Source organism: Anopheles funestus, chromosome 2RL, assembly GCF_943734845.2.
Source record: "Anopheles funestus chromosome 2RL, idAnoFuneDA-416_04, whole genome shotgun sequence".
In the NCBI taxonomy this organism is placed as follows: domain Eukaryota; kingdom Metazoa; phylum Arthropoda; class Insecta; order Diptera; family Culicidae; genus Anopheles; species Anopheles funestus.
The window spans coordinates 75,261,456-75,280,089 of record NC_064598.1 but is presented as its reverse complement, the minus strand read 5'-3'; the positions used below and the strand labels follow the sequence as shown (position 1 = coordinate 75,280,089).

Below are 18,634 nucleotides of genomic sequence, written 5' to 3'. Positions count from 1 at the left end.
GTTCGACGGGACGGATAGCCACTTCCTGGTTCGATCTATCGGGGTTTACACAACGAACGCGCGCTCTCTCTCTAGCCACTTAAGGCAATTTGGCCTCAAATGCATCTTCCTGTGTTTGCTTAGAAGAATGTGTGTGAATCTTCTTTCCGCCAAATGGGTTTTTTTTGCGTTTATTTATGTAGGGGTAGGTAGCAGCAGCACACCGTTACAGAGACGAAGAGGGACACTTAAAACCGAAAAAATACATCACCCCTTCGTTATATGGTTCTAACTGCCGTGTTTTCTGTTTGCTGTACGAGTGATCTTTAGTTTGACACATTTAAATGGAGCAAATTGTTGTGACCGAAGTTACAGACATAAAATGATGCACTAACGTTGTTTGAAACTAATTTGGTTTGTTATTATCTTCATTTTTTTCTTTATTTGTATATTACACATTTAAATAAATGAATGAGAAACTTCTAACTATGTTTATGCAAGTGCAGATTTGAGGATAAAGTTTATTATTTAACATTAAATATTCCCTTAAACGATTTGTACATCATTAAACTCTCATGCGAAACATGCCACAATAATAAGTAAAAAACGACACACATCACGAAATGTCCTTGAGAAGAGCATAAACTTGCGAGTATTGGTGGCAAATGTGCTACACTCGGAAAATAACTGAAAGAATAAAAAAAAGTTCATGCGCTAATGCATTTGTGTTGGTGACGCATGTAATGCATCGAAAGGACGGCAATGTTTAGAATGTTACGGGTGTGAGTGTATGTTGGATCGGGCAAATTGTAGTTCTTAAAGCGGTAAAAAGGATTAGAAACAGGAAAGTAGTGGTGACCACAATAAAATGGTAGGACGATAATGGCGGGACAAAAGGCAAAAAGATGAAATCATTTTACAAGAAGAGCAAAATGATTAAATGAAACATTTTTTTGTGTATTTTTGCGTATATTTCCAAAGGACATGTAAAAGAAGTATGATTGGTATGTGTGTGTGTGAAACTGGTCGTTATTTGGGGGGAACAAGATCCCATAGTTACAGAACGGAAGTCATGCGTCAGCAATAAAGAGTTAAAATCATAAAAGGATCGCAAAAAAAAGGACGAATCAAAAATCATAGAACTCGATTGAAGTATGAATAACTTTATTCGATTCTTCTACTAGTTAAAACAAAGATGAATTGAAGTTGTATGTTAAAAATGGAGAATGGCTTTGTCGCCCTTTTTGAAATGGAAACTTAGAATTTTACTTTAATTAAATAGGATTTTACAGCGCTAACATTAACATAGCTTGATAACATTGTAGAATAATTATGCGCCAGATAAATGGAAGAACAGAATCCTCTTTTTTGGCTCAACGATCTCTAAGATACCACCTGGACTTCCCTGACCCCTATCTATCCCAAACTAAGAGCTGAGCTCTATTCATCCCAAATGTCCAAAAACCCTATCTCAAATTAAAATATTAATTAGGATAAATTTTGATATTGGCTACAAGAATAGAATAATTATTGGAAACCACCATGACGTATATACTGGATGGTTGTGAGTTTCCAGTTTTCTCAAGTCAGGGAAAAATGTACAATATGAATGTCTTCTCATCTTGTCGATTGACCAAACACGGAGGTCGAGCGTGTGTGTAGATATGTTGGGCAATTGGGACAGTCGCACAAGAAGCAAAAGGTGTATGACTCGCGCAAATCGACGAATTCTGAACGGGGGATGCTGTGCGCTCTATGTGCTAAAAATACCCATAAGCGTATAGCTTTTCCCATTTAGCGTTCGTTACATGCAAGCTTTAATAAACGGGATTTTGGTTTTTGTTCTGTGTGTTTTTGATGGTGTTTAAAGCAATGGAGAGTAAGAATACGTCAAAACACCTACATCATCCGCATAGGGAAGGGTATTAAATTTAGACGTGTATTGCAGCATGTAGAACCATCTATCTTTCTCTCTTGGTCGTGCCCGATGTTGTGCTGTATTGCGTTAGTCGAATGGACAAGCTCAGTTTTTGGTTTGGAAATGTCACTACCGCCACGGGGGAAAAAATCGATAATCGAGAACGGGCAACTCGTTTGCCGTCTATTGCTTTACTTACGCTGTGGGTTTGCACTGTCTTTACTCGCGCAAATATTCATTAACAGAACGAAAATAGGTGGGGACACCTTCGACTACCAGAGTGCGTGTAGTACATCATTTCAAAAGGATGATTTCAATTAAATTTTTTAATATTTTTTTCCTACACGTTTTTTTACTACATATATATTTACCTTTTCATGGTGCATCACTGCATCGGGATGGAAATAATTTCTCTCTTTTCTCTGTCCTCTGCGCTTCTATCTCTTTTACGTTTGTACATTTTTTTTTGGAGCTGTATATACACCTACACACCACCCATGGAGAGAATTCGTAATGACAGCATTTTCCACCAATGGATTATATTTTCTCCAGAGTGAATGTCTCTTTGTGTCTTGCGTACAGACCGTGTGCTGCTTTTTATTGCCTCTTTTACCATTGGTGCTGTATGGTTTTTGCCTTGTTTTGCAATCTTTGTGACCACATCACTGACTGATTCTTAAATCAATAATTATACTCACAAGAACAACAGCACGGTAGAATATTGATCGTATTTGTTAGAACACAAAATCGTCGTAGCATATCTGACGTCATCACATTTTTTCCCTTGCTGTTAACGACGTGTTGTGGATAGATGAAAAACAGTATCCATACAGTAATTGAATCTTTCGTCATATAGCGCATAATGTTTATTTTTTAAAAGTATGTTACTAATTTATTGCTGACACTACGAACTTTTGGAATTACTTCAAGGACTAGCCAGCAATACTGTACTGCAAAATTGTGCAATTCTTAGCGTATTTTAAATTGATTAAAAATTGTTTATATTTGGCTTCTTAAAACCCCTTCTTTACCTTCATAAAACGAAATAAGAAAAGTGAATGCGACCATGCTGTAGTAAATGGGAAAAGTAATAAGAAAGAATGCTATTATGAAATAACAAAGAAAACTGTCATTAGAACACATCTTTGCAACATATAAAAACGGTAATGAGGATTTCATTGAGCGGATTCCATCCATTCACCATAACTGTTTTAATAGAGAAACTTCTAAAGAGCAAAAAGAATTCTGCAACTTAATTTCACTTAACGATGGTGCAAAACATTGCAGCTTCACCCGCACTCTACACGGACGCCAACCGTCGTCCTTTGGGATAGTGTATGAACCATATTTGACAGTAGTTTAATGACTGTTCCCTGTTTTGGTGCCAATGATTTATGTGTTGGTAAATTAAAATGTAAAATTTTCCCCGTGAATTCGGAATGATGTTTTTTTTTACTGTGAGGTTTTATTCACAGTAGCATAGGGTAAGTGGTTGAGACACTTTTAATGACGGTCATTATATTGTTAAGTATGTTTCCATTTTCGTATTGTTTATATTTTGAAGAACTTTTTAATACTAAATTTTTGTGTTATTGTTGATGACTTGACTAATGCAATTTCTTTTAATTTCTTTTGTTTTTTTACAGATTTTACGACGTCTGGGGGGAAATGATGCCGAAAAGTGTGCAAATGCAATGCAGATTATTAAAAGGATATTTTATTTGTAAAGAACAATCAAGCTAATACATTTGTTCTTTACATTTAAAATGATTACTTTATAGAAATGTCGATTTTTCTTCGTTTTTTTTCAATCTTATTCTAATGTATTGGTAATGTTTTACTTCCTCCAGAAAAGGAAACACCGTGCAGGGGAAACCGAACAGCGGACACTAGTGAACGAACCGAACAAGAAAAGTAGCATTTTAATGTAAAAAAATCAACCGTTGCTAAGCAAAAAGTAAAAAAAAACAGAAGAATTTAGTTTTCGTTCCGTTTGTTTTGTTTTTGTCTGATTGAAGACAGTAAGAAAAGAGCACGAATAAAAGTGGTACAGAAAAGCAGCCTTTTTTGTGATTAGCTAGCTTTTCACACAACCCACTTTTCCCGTACGTTTAAGTAGTAGTAAAGGAACAGGCATCGCGCGTACACACGACCGTTGTTGGAACGCTGGAGGTGTCACAGCGCGGAAAATCAGTAGCAACACGCATCCATCATCATACCACCTTCCATATCGGAACGTCGTTTTCTGCTACCGGCACGAGCAAATATCCTTTCCTCATGAAGAACGTACAGAGCGACGGCACGACGAGCGCGCAATCCGAGGAAGAAAGTGGCAGAAACGAAACGGACAAGCAAACGCGACTGATAACGATACGCTAAAGTGAGATTGAGTGTGTTTGTGTATGTGTATAGTTAGTAGGATAAGGGTGCCTGTCCAGCTCTCCGTATGAGGAAACAAGCACGGCTGTGTGGGGATACATATATGACAAGTAGTAGCAGCTGCAGGAGGAGCAGCAACAGCAGCCGCAGTAGTAGTACGTGTAATCATACAACGATAGAGCCAAGGGTCCACCGATCTATTTTTTATACACGAATTTAAAATGTAAGTACTGTGTGCAAGCCATAAGCATTGCGTTTGTAGCTAGATAGTAACGTTTCGCATTGCTTTTCTTCCTCACAGGGATGCCTACTATCGATACGATCCGACTGCCCCCCGGGGGATGGGCCCACCTGGTAGTAATGCCGGTGGGCCGTATGCGCGGCATCGAGCCCCACACCCGATGCAACAGCAGCAACCGCCACCGCAGTCACAATATCCTTCCTACCACCAGCCGGGCGGTACAGATTCAATGTACTCGATGCCGGACCATAGTGCCGCCGGTATGGCCGGTATGGGCGACGTGGTGTGGGGGGCACAGCCTCCCCCACCACCGCAAGCCAATCCGTATGCGTCCCCAATGGGTTACGGTCTCCCACAAGGACCACCACAGGGACCAACGCAGCGCCAAACACCTACAGGGTAATTTGGATTATTTTTTAAAAGATGTGATTCAAAATCATTATGTTGTGAATCAATCAATTCAAAATTTCCTTCTTCCAAAATCAATCTTGGCTAGATAATATTTTCATTTGAAAAAATCGCATCTTATATAGTTTCTCATTCATGTGATTGGTAACGTAAACCGATTCGCTAATATATTTCTTGTTTTGTTGTAACTTCAACAGATACCGGCAGCACATGGGAGGATATCCGCAACAGGACCCTCAAAAACTGCAGTACCCAACGCAGCAGTCGATGATGGGGGGCATGATGCCACCTCAGCAAGGCTATGGCTCATTAGGTCAGCCCCAGCAGCAGCAGCAGCAACAACAACAACCTCCCCAGCAACAGCAACCGCAGCAGCAACAACAGCAGCAGGCTCAACAACAGCGTGTTTCGCAACACTATCCACAACCGGGACATTCCATGTACCCGGGTGCACCGACCGCGGCGCAATCCGCGTACGGTGCATACGGTCCCGCTGCAGCGGCAATGCAACAGCATGCGGCGCGCTCGGCACAACATGTTTACAATCAGCATCAGCTGGATCCGAGCGGGGGTTACGGGCAGCATCTCGTTAGTGGTGGTCAGGTACCCACAAGCCTGCACCAGCTCGGTGCGCCCCAACAGCAACCGCCCGGAGGTGGCGTTGTCCCGGGAGGTTTAGCTCCGACGCATCCGTCGCAGCAACCCTCCCATCTGCCGCCGCAATCCCAGCAGCAGCAGCTGCATCAAAGCCACAACAGTCAGCCACAACAGCACCCACAGCAGCATCCGGGGCTGGCAAGCCTGGGAGGAGGCCCACAATCATCACAGCAGCAACAGCAAGGGCAGCATCCGGGTATGGTTCACCCGGGAGCGCAACAGTCAAATGCGCCCGGTGCCGGACTGCATGGGCTTGGTGGACCGCTCGTACCGCAGCAACAACATCCTATGACGCACGGTGCTGGCATGCCGGGTGTACCAGGTGGTGGAGGAGGAGGTGGGGGAGCAGGTGGACCGGGTGGCGGTGGATATGGTGCAAGCGCACCGCAGCAACAATCGTACCTGCCGAACGCTGCGACGAAGCAACAGCCGACGCAGCACGGTGGAAGTCCCCAGTATCGGGCTCCATTCCCTCAGCTCTCCCCGCAGATGTCACCTCGCCCACCACAAATGTCTCCCCACACGCAGATGTCGCCACGTCCCGTAATGTCACCGGCCAAACCACCGGGCGGTGGTCCGCCGGTTGTTACTTCGCAGTCTCCACAGGCAACGATAACGTCCACACATTCACCACATCTTGGCGCGGGTATAGTGGCCGGAAGTGGTGGTATGCAGAGTCCTCGACCACAGTCCGGCACGAAGCTGACGGCGTCGAGCTCTGGAGGCAGTGTTGTGAGTGGTGGCCCCGGTGCGGGCGTCAATACTACACTACAAGCGCTTGAACAGATGGTGATGCCACCGTCCGGTGCGACTGGCATGGAGTATGCGCAGGCTGCAGCGGCGGCTGCAGCAGCAGCGGCCGCGGCGGCTGCCTACCGTGGTGGCCCACCGAGCCATCAGCAGCAGCAGCAACAGATGGGTGCAAACAATCCACTGTCACCGCTTGGACCTCGTCTACCGATGTCCCCACAGCATCAGCACCAACATCAGCAGCAACACCAGCAGTGGCCCCCGATGGCAGCAGTGCAGCAACAGCAGCGTCCTGGTAGCGGTGGAATTAATGGTAGCGCTCACCATGGAATGGCAGGTCCAATAGCACCTCCCGGCAGTCATATGCCGCCTATGCACGCACCACATGCGCCCCATTTACACCCAGGCGCTCACGGACCACCGCCATCTCATGCACAGCAGCAGATCAGTCAACTGAATGACATTTCCAGCCTCATTCCACCCGTGTCGCAAACCAGCATGCCTGTGATACCGCCACCATCGGCAACGGGTCCACCAGGTCCGCAGGCTTACGGCGGTTTAGACGATAAGGGACAGCACGGCGTCGGCGGTGTGGATGTGGCTACGTCGGTCGCAAACGTTCAGCAGCAGCAACCTGTACATAGCCTTCATCAGCCACATCTTTCGCAGCCAACTGGAGCCCAAGCACCTCAACAGCCACCCCAAATGTCCGCCATGCAGCAACAAATGCAACAGCAACAGATGCTAACCCAGCTGCAACCGGGTTCACATCTGCCTCCACCATCTGCCGCGCAACATCATGCACCTGGTGGTCCGCAACAACAGCAGCAGCATCAACAGCAGCAACCCTCGATGCATCATAGTACGCTGGCGGCAATGCAACCAGCAAGCGGACACGGTGGGGGTGGTGGAAGCCTGTCGCATTCGATCTCGCAGCAGCTTCACTCACCGTCATTTAATGACGAGATGCTAATGTCGCCAAGCGGCCCAAATCAGCATTTACAGAGTGTCAACAATAGTATGTCGCAGCAGCAGCAGCAACAACAACAATCTCAGCAAATGCAGCAGCAGCAGTCGAAACAGCAGCAGGCCGGTCAGCAGCAAGGTGGTGCAGGAGGTGCATCGCTAAACGATCTGCCCTCGATGCAACATCCGCATTCTCACCAACATGCCCATCCGCACCAGCAGGGAGTCGTGGAATTGCCACCGATTTCTTCGATTACGGATCAGCAACAGCAGCAACATCATTTGCACCATCATCACTTACACCACCACCATCAACATCAGCAACAGCAGCAACAACAACAGCATCAGCAACAGCAGCACCTCCAACATCATCATCATCAACAACAGCATCAGTCTCAGGCACAACAGCACCATCAGCAGACAGCTGGTATGGTGGATCAAGTTGCAGATCAGCAGCAACATCACCATCATCAACAGCAACAACAACAGCAGCAGTCTCAACAACAGCAGCAGCAACAACAACAACAGATGCAGCATCATCAGCATCAGCAACAGCAGCAGCAACAACAGCAACAACAACAGCAGCAACAACAACAACAGCAGCAGCAACATCATCAACAAGTTTCTGTTCCTCCATCATCGGATTTCAGCTTAATCGATAGCTTAGCATCGAGCAATGCAAACGAGGCTCCCTCAAGTTTAGGCCCTACAATGATGGGCAATGCTGGTACACCTGCATCCGGAGTACCATCGGTGTACTCACATGACGCTACCCTTACCCCATTAGTGCCGAGCGGTGCCGAGGTGGGCGACGCCCGTCAGCAGCAACAGACTCATCAACATCAACAACATTCGCTGGCGGCCGAACAGGCAACGACTGGAAGTAGTAGCAGTAATGAAGAATCTCGTGACAGCATTGTGCCTGCACCGGCCGAATCCAATACCGATGAATCGAAGTCGTCCAACTCGAATTCGCTTATGTCAGGTACGGACTTCGAGGCGCTACATCATCATCAGCAGCAAAACTCTGGCAGTGCGGGAATGCTTCTCGGACAGGACAATCTACAAGTCGGAGGCAGTGGTGTAGTTTTGGATGAATCGTTGAAAGATTCATCCGCCCTGGGAGATGGCTCGACTTTGCTGGATTCTGCGAAGCAGGCAGGAGAAGAAACGCTTGGCGGATACCATTCGGATGGAAGTATGTTGCAATCGGGTGGTAATACGGAAACATCAGCAATGGACCAACAGCAGCAGCAAATGTTGCTCGACTCAATGGATGTAGCCGCTCCGGCAGGATTGACAGACCTACAGGCTCCGGAGGTGACGACTGCAACCAAGAGTCCCAATGAGACGCTCGTGCCGACGTCCACCACAACTGCAGTGAGCGATAGTACGATATCACCTGGCGGAGAGCCCATCATTTCCACGAGCAGCGGTACCGGGCTCATGTCGAGTATTGGTGGACAACCCACAACTGTCACCGGTTCGTCTGCTACCTATGCGCAAACGTTGAGTGGTCAGTTGTCGCAACCCATGGCACCTTCCGCTGCACCTGGATCGACGATGTATGGAATGCACCCGGTCGGAGGTACAATGATGCAGCAGCAGCAGCAGCAGCAGCAACAGCTGCAAGGTGTGCCTGCTGCCGGTCAAACGGTAACTGCGGGAGGCGACTTAATGGTTCCACCGCCGCCGCCTCCATATCAAACGCCACCCATGATGTCGCACAGCCAAGAAAGAGCGGCAATTAAGCAGCAGATGCAGGACATGTACAAGTTACCGATGGCAGACAATCAGGAAAAGATGATGCGTCTTCAAGAACGGTTAGCAATGTTGCAGCAGCACGAAGCTGCGGACGGTTGTCAGGGACTTGGTCCACAGCCCTGTCTTCTGATGCAACCACCTCATCCGCTGTATCCAGTCGCACCTACGATGACATCGGTCGCAGCTGCTGCAGCAGCAGCCATGATTGACAGTCCTCAGGTGACGAGCACAACCGGACGCGGACGTGGTCGAACGCCCTCGAGCAAACCGCGCAAACCTCGAGCAAAGAAAGGTGACAAACAATTAGGCCAACAGGAAGCAGCGGCAGCCGCGGCAACTGTGGTAGGACAGACGGGTCTTATCACGTCAGGCGATGAGACGTCTCAATCCAACGTGGTTGCACCGTTCTCGGTGACAGCTGCGGCCACGGGTATAACAACGCCCACGCCAACGACGTTGTTACCCGTATCGGAAGATTCGGTAACCGCTGGTACTGGTCTGCCTGAAGTTAGCCCTGATGGCAGCAGTTTCCACGAGCTGATGTCGCTAGAAAGCAGCGGAGGCGGAATTGGAGTGACTGGTGGTGGTGATCTCTCTCAGGACAATCTATCCTGTAGTGGCACCGGCGATCTTGATACTTCGACTGATGCCAGCGGCAAGAAGATAAAGAAACCACGAAAACCACGAGAGCCGAAAAAACCGGCCAAGGGTGCTACCACGACGGGTGATGGTGTGAAGGAACCGACCCCGAAGAAGGAAAGCAAAAAGAAAGAATCGAAGGAAAGTAAGAAAAAGAAAAAGAAGGTTGTGGCGTTGAGCGATGGTGACAATTCAATGTCCATGGAGGATGAGCTTCCGGACGGAGGCATTACTGCCGAGCTGGAGCTTTCCAAATCAGGCACTACGACTAGCGAAACTGACGAGAATCAGTCTTTGGCTTCATTGATGAATGCACAAAATTCTAACGATGCTAATGCTGCAGCGCCAAGCACAGCGATGTCCGTTGAGAGTGTCGCGGAAGAAGGAAAAGAGAAGGACGAAGCATCTGTTTCAACGGCAAGCAGCGTGGTTGAATCTACTGCAAAGGAAGACAGCGATGCTACTTCTTCCAATGCTGCTATTGATGGTGAAGTAGCAGAGGAAAAGGAAGATGAGAAAGTCGCATCGGCCACAGCTAAGAAAGTGGAACAGGAAGGTGAAGTTGATGGTGACGAACAGTCGAAGGCAGCGATTACCACTACGAGTGAAGCTACTGAAGGTGGTGTGCCAATGGAAGACGTTACGGACTTCGATGATATCCCTGTGTCGAAAATTAGCAAGAGCGAACTAAACAAGGAAGAGCAGGAGAAGACGGACGCGCAGGAGGAGGGCGCTAACGTCGAACCGGAACCGGAAACTCCGACTAAGAGCAAGAGCAAGAAGAGCAGTAAAAAGAGCAAAGAACCTGGCAGCTCGGAGGGCGGCAGCAGCAGTAGCAGAAATCGTAGCCGCCCTAGTGGAGGCGGCAGTTCTTCTTCGCGACGCAGTGGTGGAAGCAAGTCGAGCGGTGGTGGATCTAAGAGTAGATCGCGGCGTAGCCGCATGATCGTTACGGAGTCAGATGGCGAAGGCGATGATTTGCTAAGCACACCGCCACCGTCGCCTCCACCAGACACAGAGGCGGACAGTTCGAAACGCCGATCGGCACGAAATACGCAACGCAAGAAGTATGTAGATGATGTGATGTTGCGCTTTTCTGACGATGAATCCGGTATCATTTCACCGACGCCTACCAGTGGCAGGAAGGATCGCCGCTCGGACGGTGGGTCGGAACGGAAGGAGGGTTTGGCGCCAACAGATGTTGCACTCGTGAGTGGTGAAGCAGGTGCAGCAGCCCCTGATGGATCGGTGATAGGTGCGACTGGCGAAGCAGGTGGCACAGCCGGATCGGGAAGTGAGCTGCCGACAGATGAGAACAAAGTGAGCACATCGGATGCAGCCAAACTGCCCACGGGTACGGCAGAGCTTGGACCAGATGGAAAACCACTAGATGATGCGTCGAAACCCAATGCAAATTACGTTTACGTCAACACATCAGAAGAGGATTCGATGGTAAGTGATAGACAGGAGAAGGTATTTGTTTTATTAATTATAAAGTAATTCACGGAACTCTATTTTATTAATGCGTATAATGTATTTTGTAGGTGGTGCAATACGTGCTCGCAGTTCGCAAGGGTAGGCGAGAGTTGAAACCAGATCCTCCGCCGCCCCCACCGAAGGAAAAAACTCCTGAACCCGTTGAGGGAGTTTCCACTGAAGGGGTGAAGAGCGAACCCAAGGAGGAGGAGGCAATGGTTGAAGGTAATGAAGCAACCACCACAGATGCAGAGGTCAAAGAAGAAAGTAAAGATCTTGCTGAGAATGACAAAGAAAAAGAAAAGGAAGAAACGGGCGATGCCGAGGTCAAGGAAAGCGAAGATAAAGAAAACACAACTACAACTACTGCAATGGAAACGGATGTAGAAAGCAAAGCTGATGCAGAGAAAGACACCGCTGATCTCGCAACTACTGACAAGAATTCTGAAAATGAACAGAATGAACCTGCAGTTGAGCTTTCCAAAGCAGATGAAAAAATGGAAACGGACGAACAACAGGATGCAGTGACACCGGCTGAAAAACATGGTCCTTCGGAAGAGATCACAGATAAAACAACTACAGCAGAAAATGAACAACAGGAAAAAGAGTCTGCAGATGTTGTGAAGGAAAATATGGAGATTGACGAAGAGCCTCCTAAAACTGCTGTTACTGAGGACACCACAGGTACGGTGGAAGATAAAAGTTCTACTCAGTCGAATGGCGAAGAGCCATCGCAAGAACAAGCTTCTGAACAAGCTGAAGCTAACAAAGAGCCAACGAAGCAGCAAGAGGACAGCGGTGAAAGTGTTGAAAAGATGGAAGAGAACGAAGTATCCGCTAGTAGCGAAAAGAAGGATGAAGAAAAACTAAACACTGAGGAAGTAGTTAAGAAGGAGGAAGGTTCCGAAGAACCTGAAGCTGTTACTGATAAGAACTCGGATGTAGTCAAAAAAGAGGAACAGGAAAGTGCAGTAACGGAAGAGGAAAAGAAGCCAGAACCTGTGTTTATCGACGTGGAAGAATACTTCGTTAAGTATCGTAACTTTTCCTACTTGCACTGCGATTGGCGTACCGAAGATGAGCTGCTGAAAGGTGACAAGCGTGTGGGAAACAAAATCAAGCGTTTCCTTATGAAGCAACAACAGCAACTAAACATCTTCGAGAGCCTGGATGAAGAACCTTTCAATCCTGACTTTGTTGAGGTTGATCGCGTGTTGGATGTGTCAGAGCTGGTCGACGATGAGGGCAAAACCGTGAAGCACTACCTGGTGAAGTGGAAGAGTTTGCCGTACGAAGACAGCACCTGGGAACTGGAGGATGACGTCGATCAGCTGAAGATCGAGCAGTACTATAAGTTTAATAAGATTCCTCCCAAGAGCGAATGGAAGACTAAGAAACGGCCGCATCCGGACCAGTGGAAGGCACTCCCAGAGTCACCTACGTACAAGGGTGGCAACAAATTGCGTCCCTATCAGTTGGAAGGTTTGAACTGGTTGCGTTACTCATGGTACAAGGGCAACAACTGTATTTTGGCCGATGAGATGGGGCTGGGTAAGACGATCCAGAGTCTCACGTTTGTCAATTCCGTGTACGAGTACGGAATTCGCGGTCCATTCCTGGTAATTGCCCCATTGTCGACCATTCCTAACTGGCAGCGCGAATTCGAAGGTTGGACGGAGATGAATGTGATCGTTTACCACGGATCGGCGACGAGTCGGCAGATGATACAAGACTATGAAGTGTACTATCGTACCGAGACGGGCAAGTTAATCCGTGACATTACCAAGTTTAATGTGTTAATCACAACGTTTGAAATGATAGTGACGGATTATCAGGATCTAAAGAACTTTACGTGGCGTGCTTGTGTGATTGATGAGGCACATCGTTTGAAGAACAGAAACTGTAAGCTACTGGAGGGTTTACGGCAGTTAAATCTCGAACATCGTGTATTGCTTTCGGGTACACCGCTCCAGAACAATGTAAACGAACTGTTCTCGTTGTTGAATTTCCTCGAGCCGAGCCAGTTTGCGTGCAGCGAAGAGTTCCTGCGCGAGTTTGGCAGTCTTAAAACGGAGAGTGAGGTACTGAAACTGCAAGCACTGCTAAAGCCAATGATGTTGCGCCGTCTGAAGGATGATGTGGAGAAATCATTAGCACCGAAAGAGGAAACGATCGTCGAGGTCGAGCTGACAAATATCCAGAAAAAGTACTATCGAGGTATACTGGAGCAAAACTTCTCGTTCCTCATGAAGGGTACAACATCAGCAAACATTCCAAACTTGATGAACACAATGATGGAGTTGCGAAAATGTTGCATTCATCCGTACCTGCTGAATGGGGCGGAAGATCAGATCCAATACGATTACCGACAGCAGCATGGCGAGGACGCAGAGTCTTATTACAAAAATTTGATCGTATCATCAGGTAAAATGGTACTGATTGATAAACTGTTGCCAAAGCTGCGGGCCAATGGGCACCGTGTATTAATTTTCAGTCAGATGGTTCGCTGTCTAGATATTCTGGAGGATTATCTGATGTACAAGAAGTATCCGTTCGAACGTATCGATGGGCGCATTCGGGGTAACTTGCGGCAAGCTGCTATCGATCGATATTCCAAACCGGATTCCGATCGATTTGTATTTTTGCTTTGCACGAAAGCAGGCGGTTTGGGTATTAACTTGACCGCAGCCGATACGGTCATCATCTACGATAGTGACTGGAATCCACAGAACGATCTACAGGCACAGGCAAGATGTCATCGCATTGGACAACAGAAGATGGTCAAGATCTATCGGTTGCTCTGTCGCAACACGTACGAGCGAGAGATGTTCGACAAAGCATCGCTTAAGCTTGGTTTGGATAAAGCCGTTCTGCAGAGCATGAACACGGGTCAAAACAAGGATGGTACACAGCGGCAGCTATCGAAGAAGGAGATCGAAGATCTGCTTAAGAAAGGCGCATACGGTGCCGTGATGGATGATGATGCGGGTGATAAGTTCTGCGAGGAGGACATCGATTCGATTCTGTTGCGACGTACACAAGTTATTACGATGGAAAGCGAAAAGGGTTCAACCTTCTCGAAGGCATCCTTTGCTGCTTCGGCTAATCGCAGTGACATCAATATAGACGATCCCGACTTCTGGAACAAATGGGCTAAAAAGGCGGAAATTGATCCGACCGCGTGCGAGAAGGACGAAACGGAAGATCTGGTCATTGCGGAACCACGACGTCGTACGCAGATTAAGCGTTATGGGCACGATGATGGCGTGATGGACATTTCCGACGAATCGTCCGGCGAACAGGGCAGCGATGGTGAAGAGGGTGGTATAGGATTGAAAACTCGCAGCAAACGCACGCGCGGTGCTAAGGAACGTAAAAAACTGCAGCAACAGATGCAGCACGACGATTATGTACCGCGTGATCGAGAAACGCTCGCGGTTCTCGGCGCTGATGAAGTTTCCTACGGCAATTGGGCACGGTCGGAGTGTTTCAAGGTGGAGAAGGGATTGCTATCGCACGGGTATGTTATAGATTAATCAAGATAGCAATGAGCAAGTGAAACTGGTTTGTTAATTTTATATTTTGTTCTCAAAATTTTCCTTCACAGTTGGGCGCGTTGGACAGAAATACTCGAACAGGGACAGTTCAAGCGTGGCTGGCGAGAGCAAGACGTTGAGGATTGTGCTCGTGTGATTGTAAGTGTATTTTTTAATGTGTTTCTGTACAATTTAGTCTTCCTGTAAAAAAATCTTATTTATAATGATGACTGCTATGCTAATATTGAGGAAACTTTAGGTTTTCGCTGAGTAAAACACTATTGAACTTCTCACAATAAAAACTGAATTTAGACAATTGTTTCAAAAAAAAAAACGTTGCATGCGGAAATAATGAATTACTTATTAAATATGTTACTCTTTGTCTATTTATAGCTTTTGTACTGCTTGGAGCGATATCAGGGTGATGAGAAAATTAAAAACTTCATTTGGGACTTGATAACGCCTAACGAAGGTGGAGAGCAGCGTGAAATCGCACGCAATCACAGCGGTCTGCACAATTTGGTGCCTAGAGGACGCAATGCCAAAGGTAACAATAAGCTTCTCTTCTAATGAATTTAATCAAACACCCTCATTGATATTTGTTCGATTTCCCCTTTTAGGACGGAAATCATCTTCCGCATGTACCACACCGAAACGCGAAGCGTCTAATTCTGCTGGCACGGGAAGCAATGGTGGTGGTTCTCCTATAATAGCTCAGCCGGCTGGATCGACCACACCTGCTCCTCAGTGCAGCGGAACGGCCGACGCGAATGAAGATGCATCTTCGAACTCATCCGGCACGAAAGCGGAAAAATCGGCCAAATCAGGCTCGGACACTGGCGGCACAACGACACCCGTATCCGATCCACACCACTGGAGCAAGGACGAAAAATACGATACCGAGACACTGCTCGACATCAACTACAAGAAGCATCTTACCAGACACGCAAACAAGTGAGAAGAGTGTGAAGAAACAGACGCGTAGGCGCGCGCAAATGTTTCGATGCTTTTTCGCTTCGCCGCACTTTTGTCGACGGCATCGGGTGCTACGCCATTTGGCTTCATCTTCATCCGATCTGTCGCCGTTTTCTCCGTTTGCTCTTTACCATTATTGTACTGTAACGGCGATGGGGTGTTCAAGATGATACCAAACATAACTAAACATGCGGGCGGGAAGAGCAAAATCGCACAAGACACGTTTTACTAATATATTTCTTTACTTCGTTCTCTTTTTTGTGTCGTTTTTTCGTGTTCTAGGGTGCTGCTACGCGTTCGTATGTTGTACTACATAAAGCACGAGGTGCTTGGCGATTTAGTGAATCAAATCAACGAAGGTGCCAATGCCAGGTATATTTGTCTGTTAGTTGTCAAAGGGCGATCGTTTTTGGTGCTTTCTATTCCCTGTCTCTTATCCTTCTATCCGTCAATTTCTTGTTCATCTTCCTATTAACACCTTCACACATTGCCTGTGATCCTTTTTCTATACTGTTCGTTAATGCATACGTCGAATTCGAACTTATGTGGTTTTGAGGCCTAAAAGAGCAGAATCCCTTTTCCACCTTCACACTTTCACGTTTATTAAGGATATGTTCATGTTACCGCTATGTTTGTAATGCGAAATACTCATTCCATCATATATTACCACGTATCGAAGATGCTGCAGCTTAAGCAACCCCTACTAAATTTACAGTTCCATGTTTGCTAATCCATCATCATCCACGCGATAAGTAAATAATTGTACCTAATTTTCGCTCATCCATATTCTGACACTCGTATGTTACTCACAGTCCATGCACATTTGTTATCGCAGATGGTCTTGGCAAACTTGATTTGATATTCTTGATTTTTTTGTTACTATATTTCGTGTGTGGTTTGATTTTCTCTACTTCCTCCGTGGTTATGACACGCGATGATATTTTTTTCGTTTTTCTTGTACCTATATCTCAAATACCTAGTTTGGTTTGAGTATAAAACGAAATGATTTTTTTTCACAATTTCTTATTATACCGTTTCGCAGTCGTCTTTTGAAGGTGTTTGTTTTTTACTTACAAAAAAAGTGTGCATTTTCTAGACATTTTGCAACATCTTCTTTAATAATGTCGTGTTTTGTTTTATACAAACTTTTTTTTACCAATCTAAATGTTGTTTGTTTCTAACTGTTTGATGTTTATTTATCTGATGATTGGTATAAGATATTAGGTTTGTGTCAAATTAAATTGTATTGATAAGATTTCCAATATCTTACTGTACTTTCGAGATTGTCAGTTTCGATATGTATGTTTGCTTTCCTCTATTGCATTGTTAGGTTTTGTACAGAAGTTTTTTTATGCTCTACAATCATTTTCAAAAATGACCTGCATTGTTTAATGAATGGCAATTGTTGTACAAACAAAAATAAAACCGCGCATAGAGCTTAATGTCTGTACAAAACCTTACTTTTTCCATCCTTCCTGTTTTGATAAATTTTTATTCATTGTTTGAATAAGACATTTTGAATAATGTACGTGACTAAGCGTACCTGACTAAGCTGGATGATGCCGCAGAGCATATATTTCAAACGTACAAGTTGTGCCATATCGTGGGACTACTATTAAAGGGTAATGTTCAATTAATACGTTTTCTTTCAATCGACATGTGTGTGTGTGAATGTAGACTACTTTTGATGGTCTCTACATGTATGTATGTGCGTGTGTGATAATAGATACTTAGATGTTGCTAAAAAGCAAATCAACTGTTTATTTAAAAACAATATGATAATCGAAAAACTCCACTATTGAGCAAACGGAACATGGCAAATCGAGGCGTGAAAAGAAAAGGCAAAAAAAAATATTAAAAAACACACAAAATTGCTACAAAAACTTCGAAGGAGGATGTCTTAAAAATGTTCTAATTAGAAAGCAACACAAAATTTAACTTTGTTTTTATTTTGGATTCATTTCTGTTACTTAGAAATATGCCGAGAGAGCAAAAAAAAAAATCAATTTAGTTTGTTTGAAAATGTATCAGTTAAATTTAGTTACTAGTCGCTAAACAATTGGCGATTGTTGTTTTTGCTAGCATTTACACATATCCCTTTGCTTGAATTATCTCGCGATGCGTTATAAAATATCCCTCTTCCTTTTTTTGGCCTCCGAAATACCGACGTTCCCCTGTCTATGATTTTCCCCTCCTTATCTACTACAATTACCCGATGGAAGCATTCTGCAACGTCCTTCGCCCTTGTTTTTGTATACTCTTGTATTATACCACCCCATGATTATAAGCAAATTATTTACGTTTTTTCTTACGTTGCACTTCGCCATCCATCCCTCCTTCACATGGCCACCATTTGTGTGTTGGCGCGTGCGTTGCGTATATGTGCACGTTGTTATCGTGTGTGCTACGTCCGACTATCCATTGTGTTACCGTCTGTAGCGATCTCCCAATTCGGCCACCGCCTACGCCCGATCAGCTGCCGTGCTCATGGTGGAATCCAAATTGTTGCGATCGAAGTTTGTTGGTGGGAACGTACAAACATGGCTGCGAAAACTACCGTGGGATGCGGGCGGATCCTATGCTCTGCTTCCAGAGCCACTGCGGTCCCGGTGACGGCACCATCGAAGAGGCAACGATTGTGAAAGAGTAAGTTCTCGTTACTATTTTCTTATCCTGTTCTACTACTTTTTACTCTCCCTCTTTTTCTCTTGTTTATGTTAGTCTGTAAATGTGTATTTCTTTCTTTAGTTCAACAAAAAAGTACAAATTATTTGTGCTGTGTAAATTTTGTTCTCATCTTAAAATTATATCTCTGATTCTATTTAATTTGTTTTCGTTTTGCGAACTATTTAAACAGCTGCGTGTCTTTCCTTTTCATTTTTTTTACTTTTTTCTAAATGTGCAGCTATTTGATAGCTGCTCTTTCTATAAAGCGTTTCGTTTCTT

General features: G+C 45.5%; 1 protein-coding gene across 10 annotated transcripts in view; it reads left to right on the top strand.

Annotated features, from left to right (window-relative positions):
• Window positions 1-18,634, top strand: part of LOC125761105 (uncharacterized) — a 61,358-nt gene that overhangs the window by 27,054 nt on the left and 15,670 nt on the right. For 8 of the 10 annotated variants that reach the window (XM_049421952.1, XM_049421954.1, XM_049421951.1 and 5 more), the window contains 9 exons: window positions 3,748-4,499; window positions 4,578-4,916; window positions 5,123-11,153; window positions 11,246-14,697; window positions 14,785-14,872; window positions 15,107-15,260; window positions 15,334-15,667; window positions 15,971-16,060; window positions 18,128-18,334. In XM_049421952.1, the coding sequence (XP_049277909.1) occupies window positions 4,498-4,499; window positions 4,578-4,916; window positions 5,123-11,153; window positions 11,246-14,697; window positions 14,785-14,872; window positions 15,107-15,260; window positions 15,334-15,667; window positions 15,971-16,060; window positions 18,128-18,334 (10,697 nt within the window). In that variant the 5' untranslated portion in view covers window positions 3,748-4,497. Of the gene's footprint in view, window positions 1-3,543; window positions 3,579-3,747; window positions 4,500-4,577; window positions 4,917-5,122; window positions 11,154-11,245; window positions 14,698-14,784; window positions 14,873-15,106; window positions 15,261-15,333; window positions 15,668-15,970; window positions 16,061-18,127; window positions 18,335-18,634 lie in introns of all 10 variants that reach the window. The other 2 variants (XM_049421950.1, XM_049421953.1) reach the window with 2 other exon arrangements.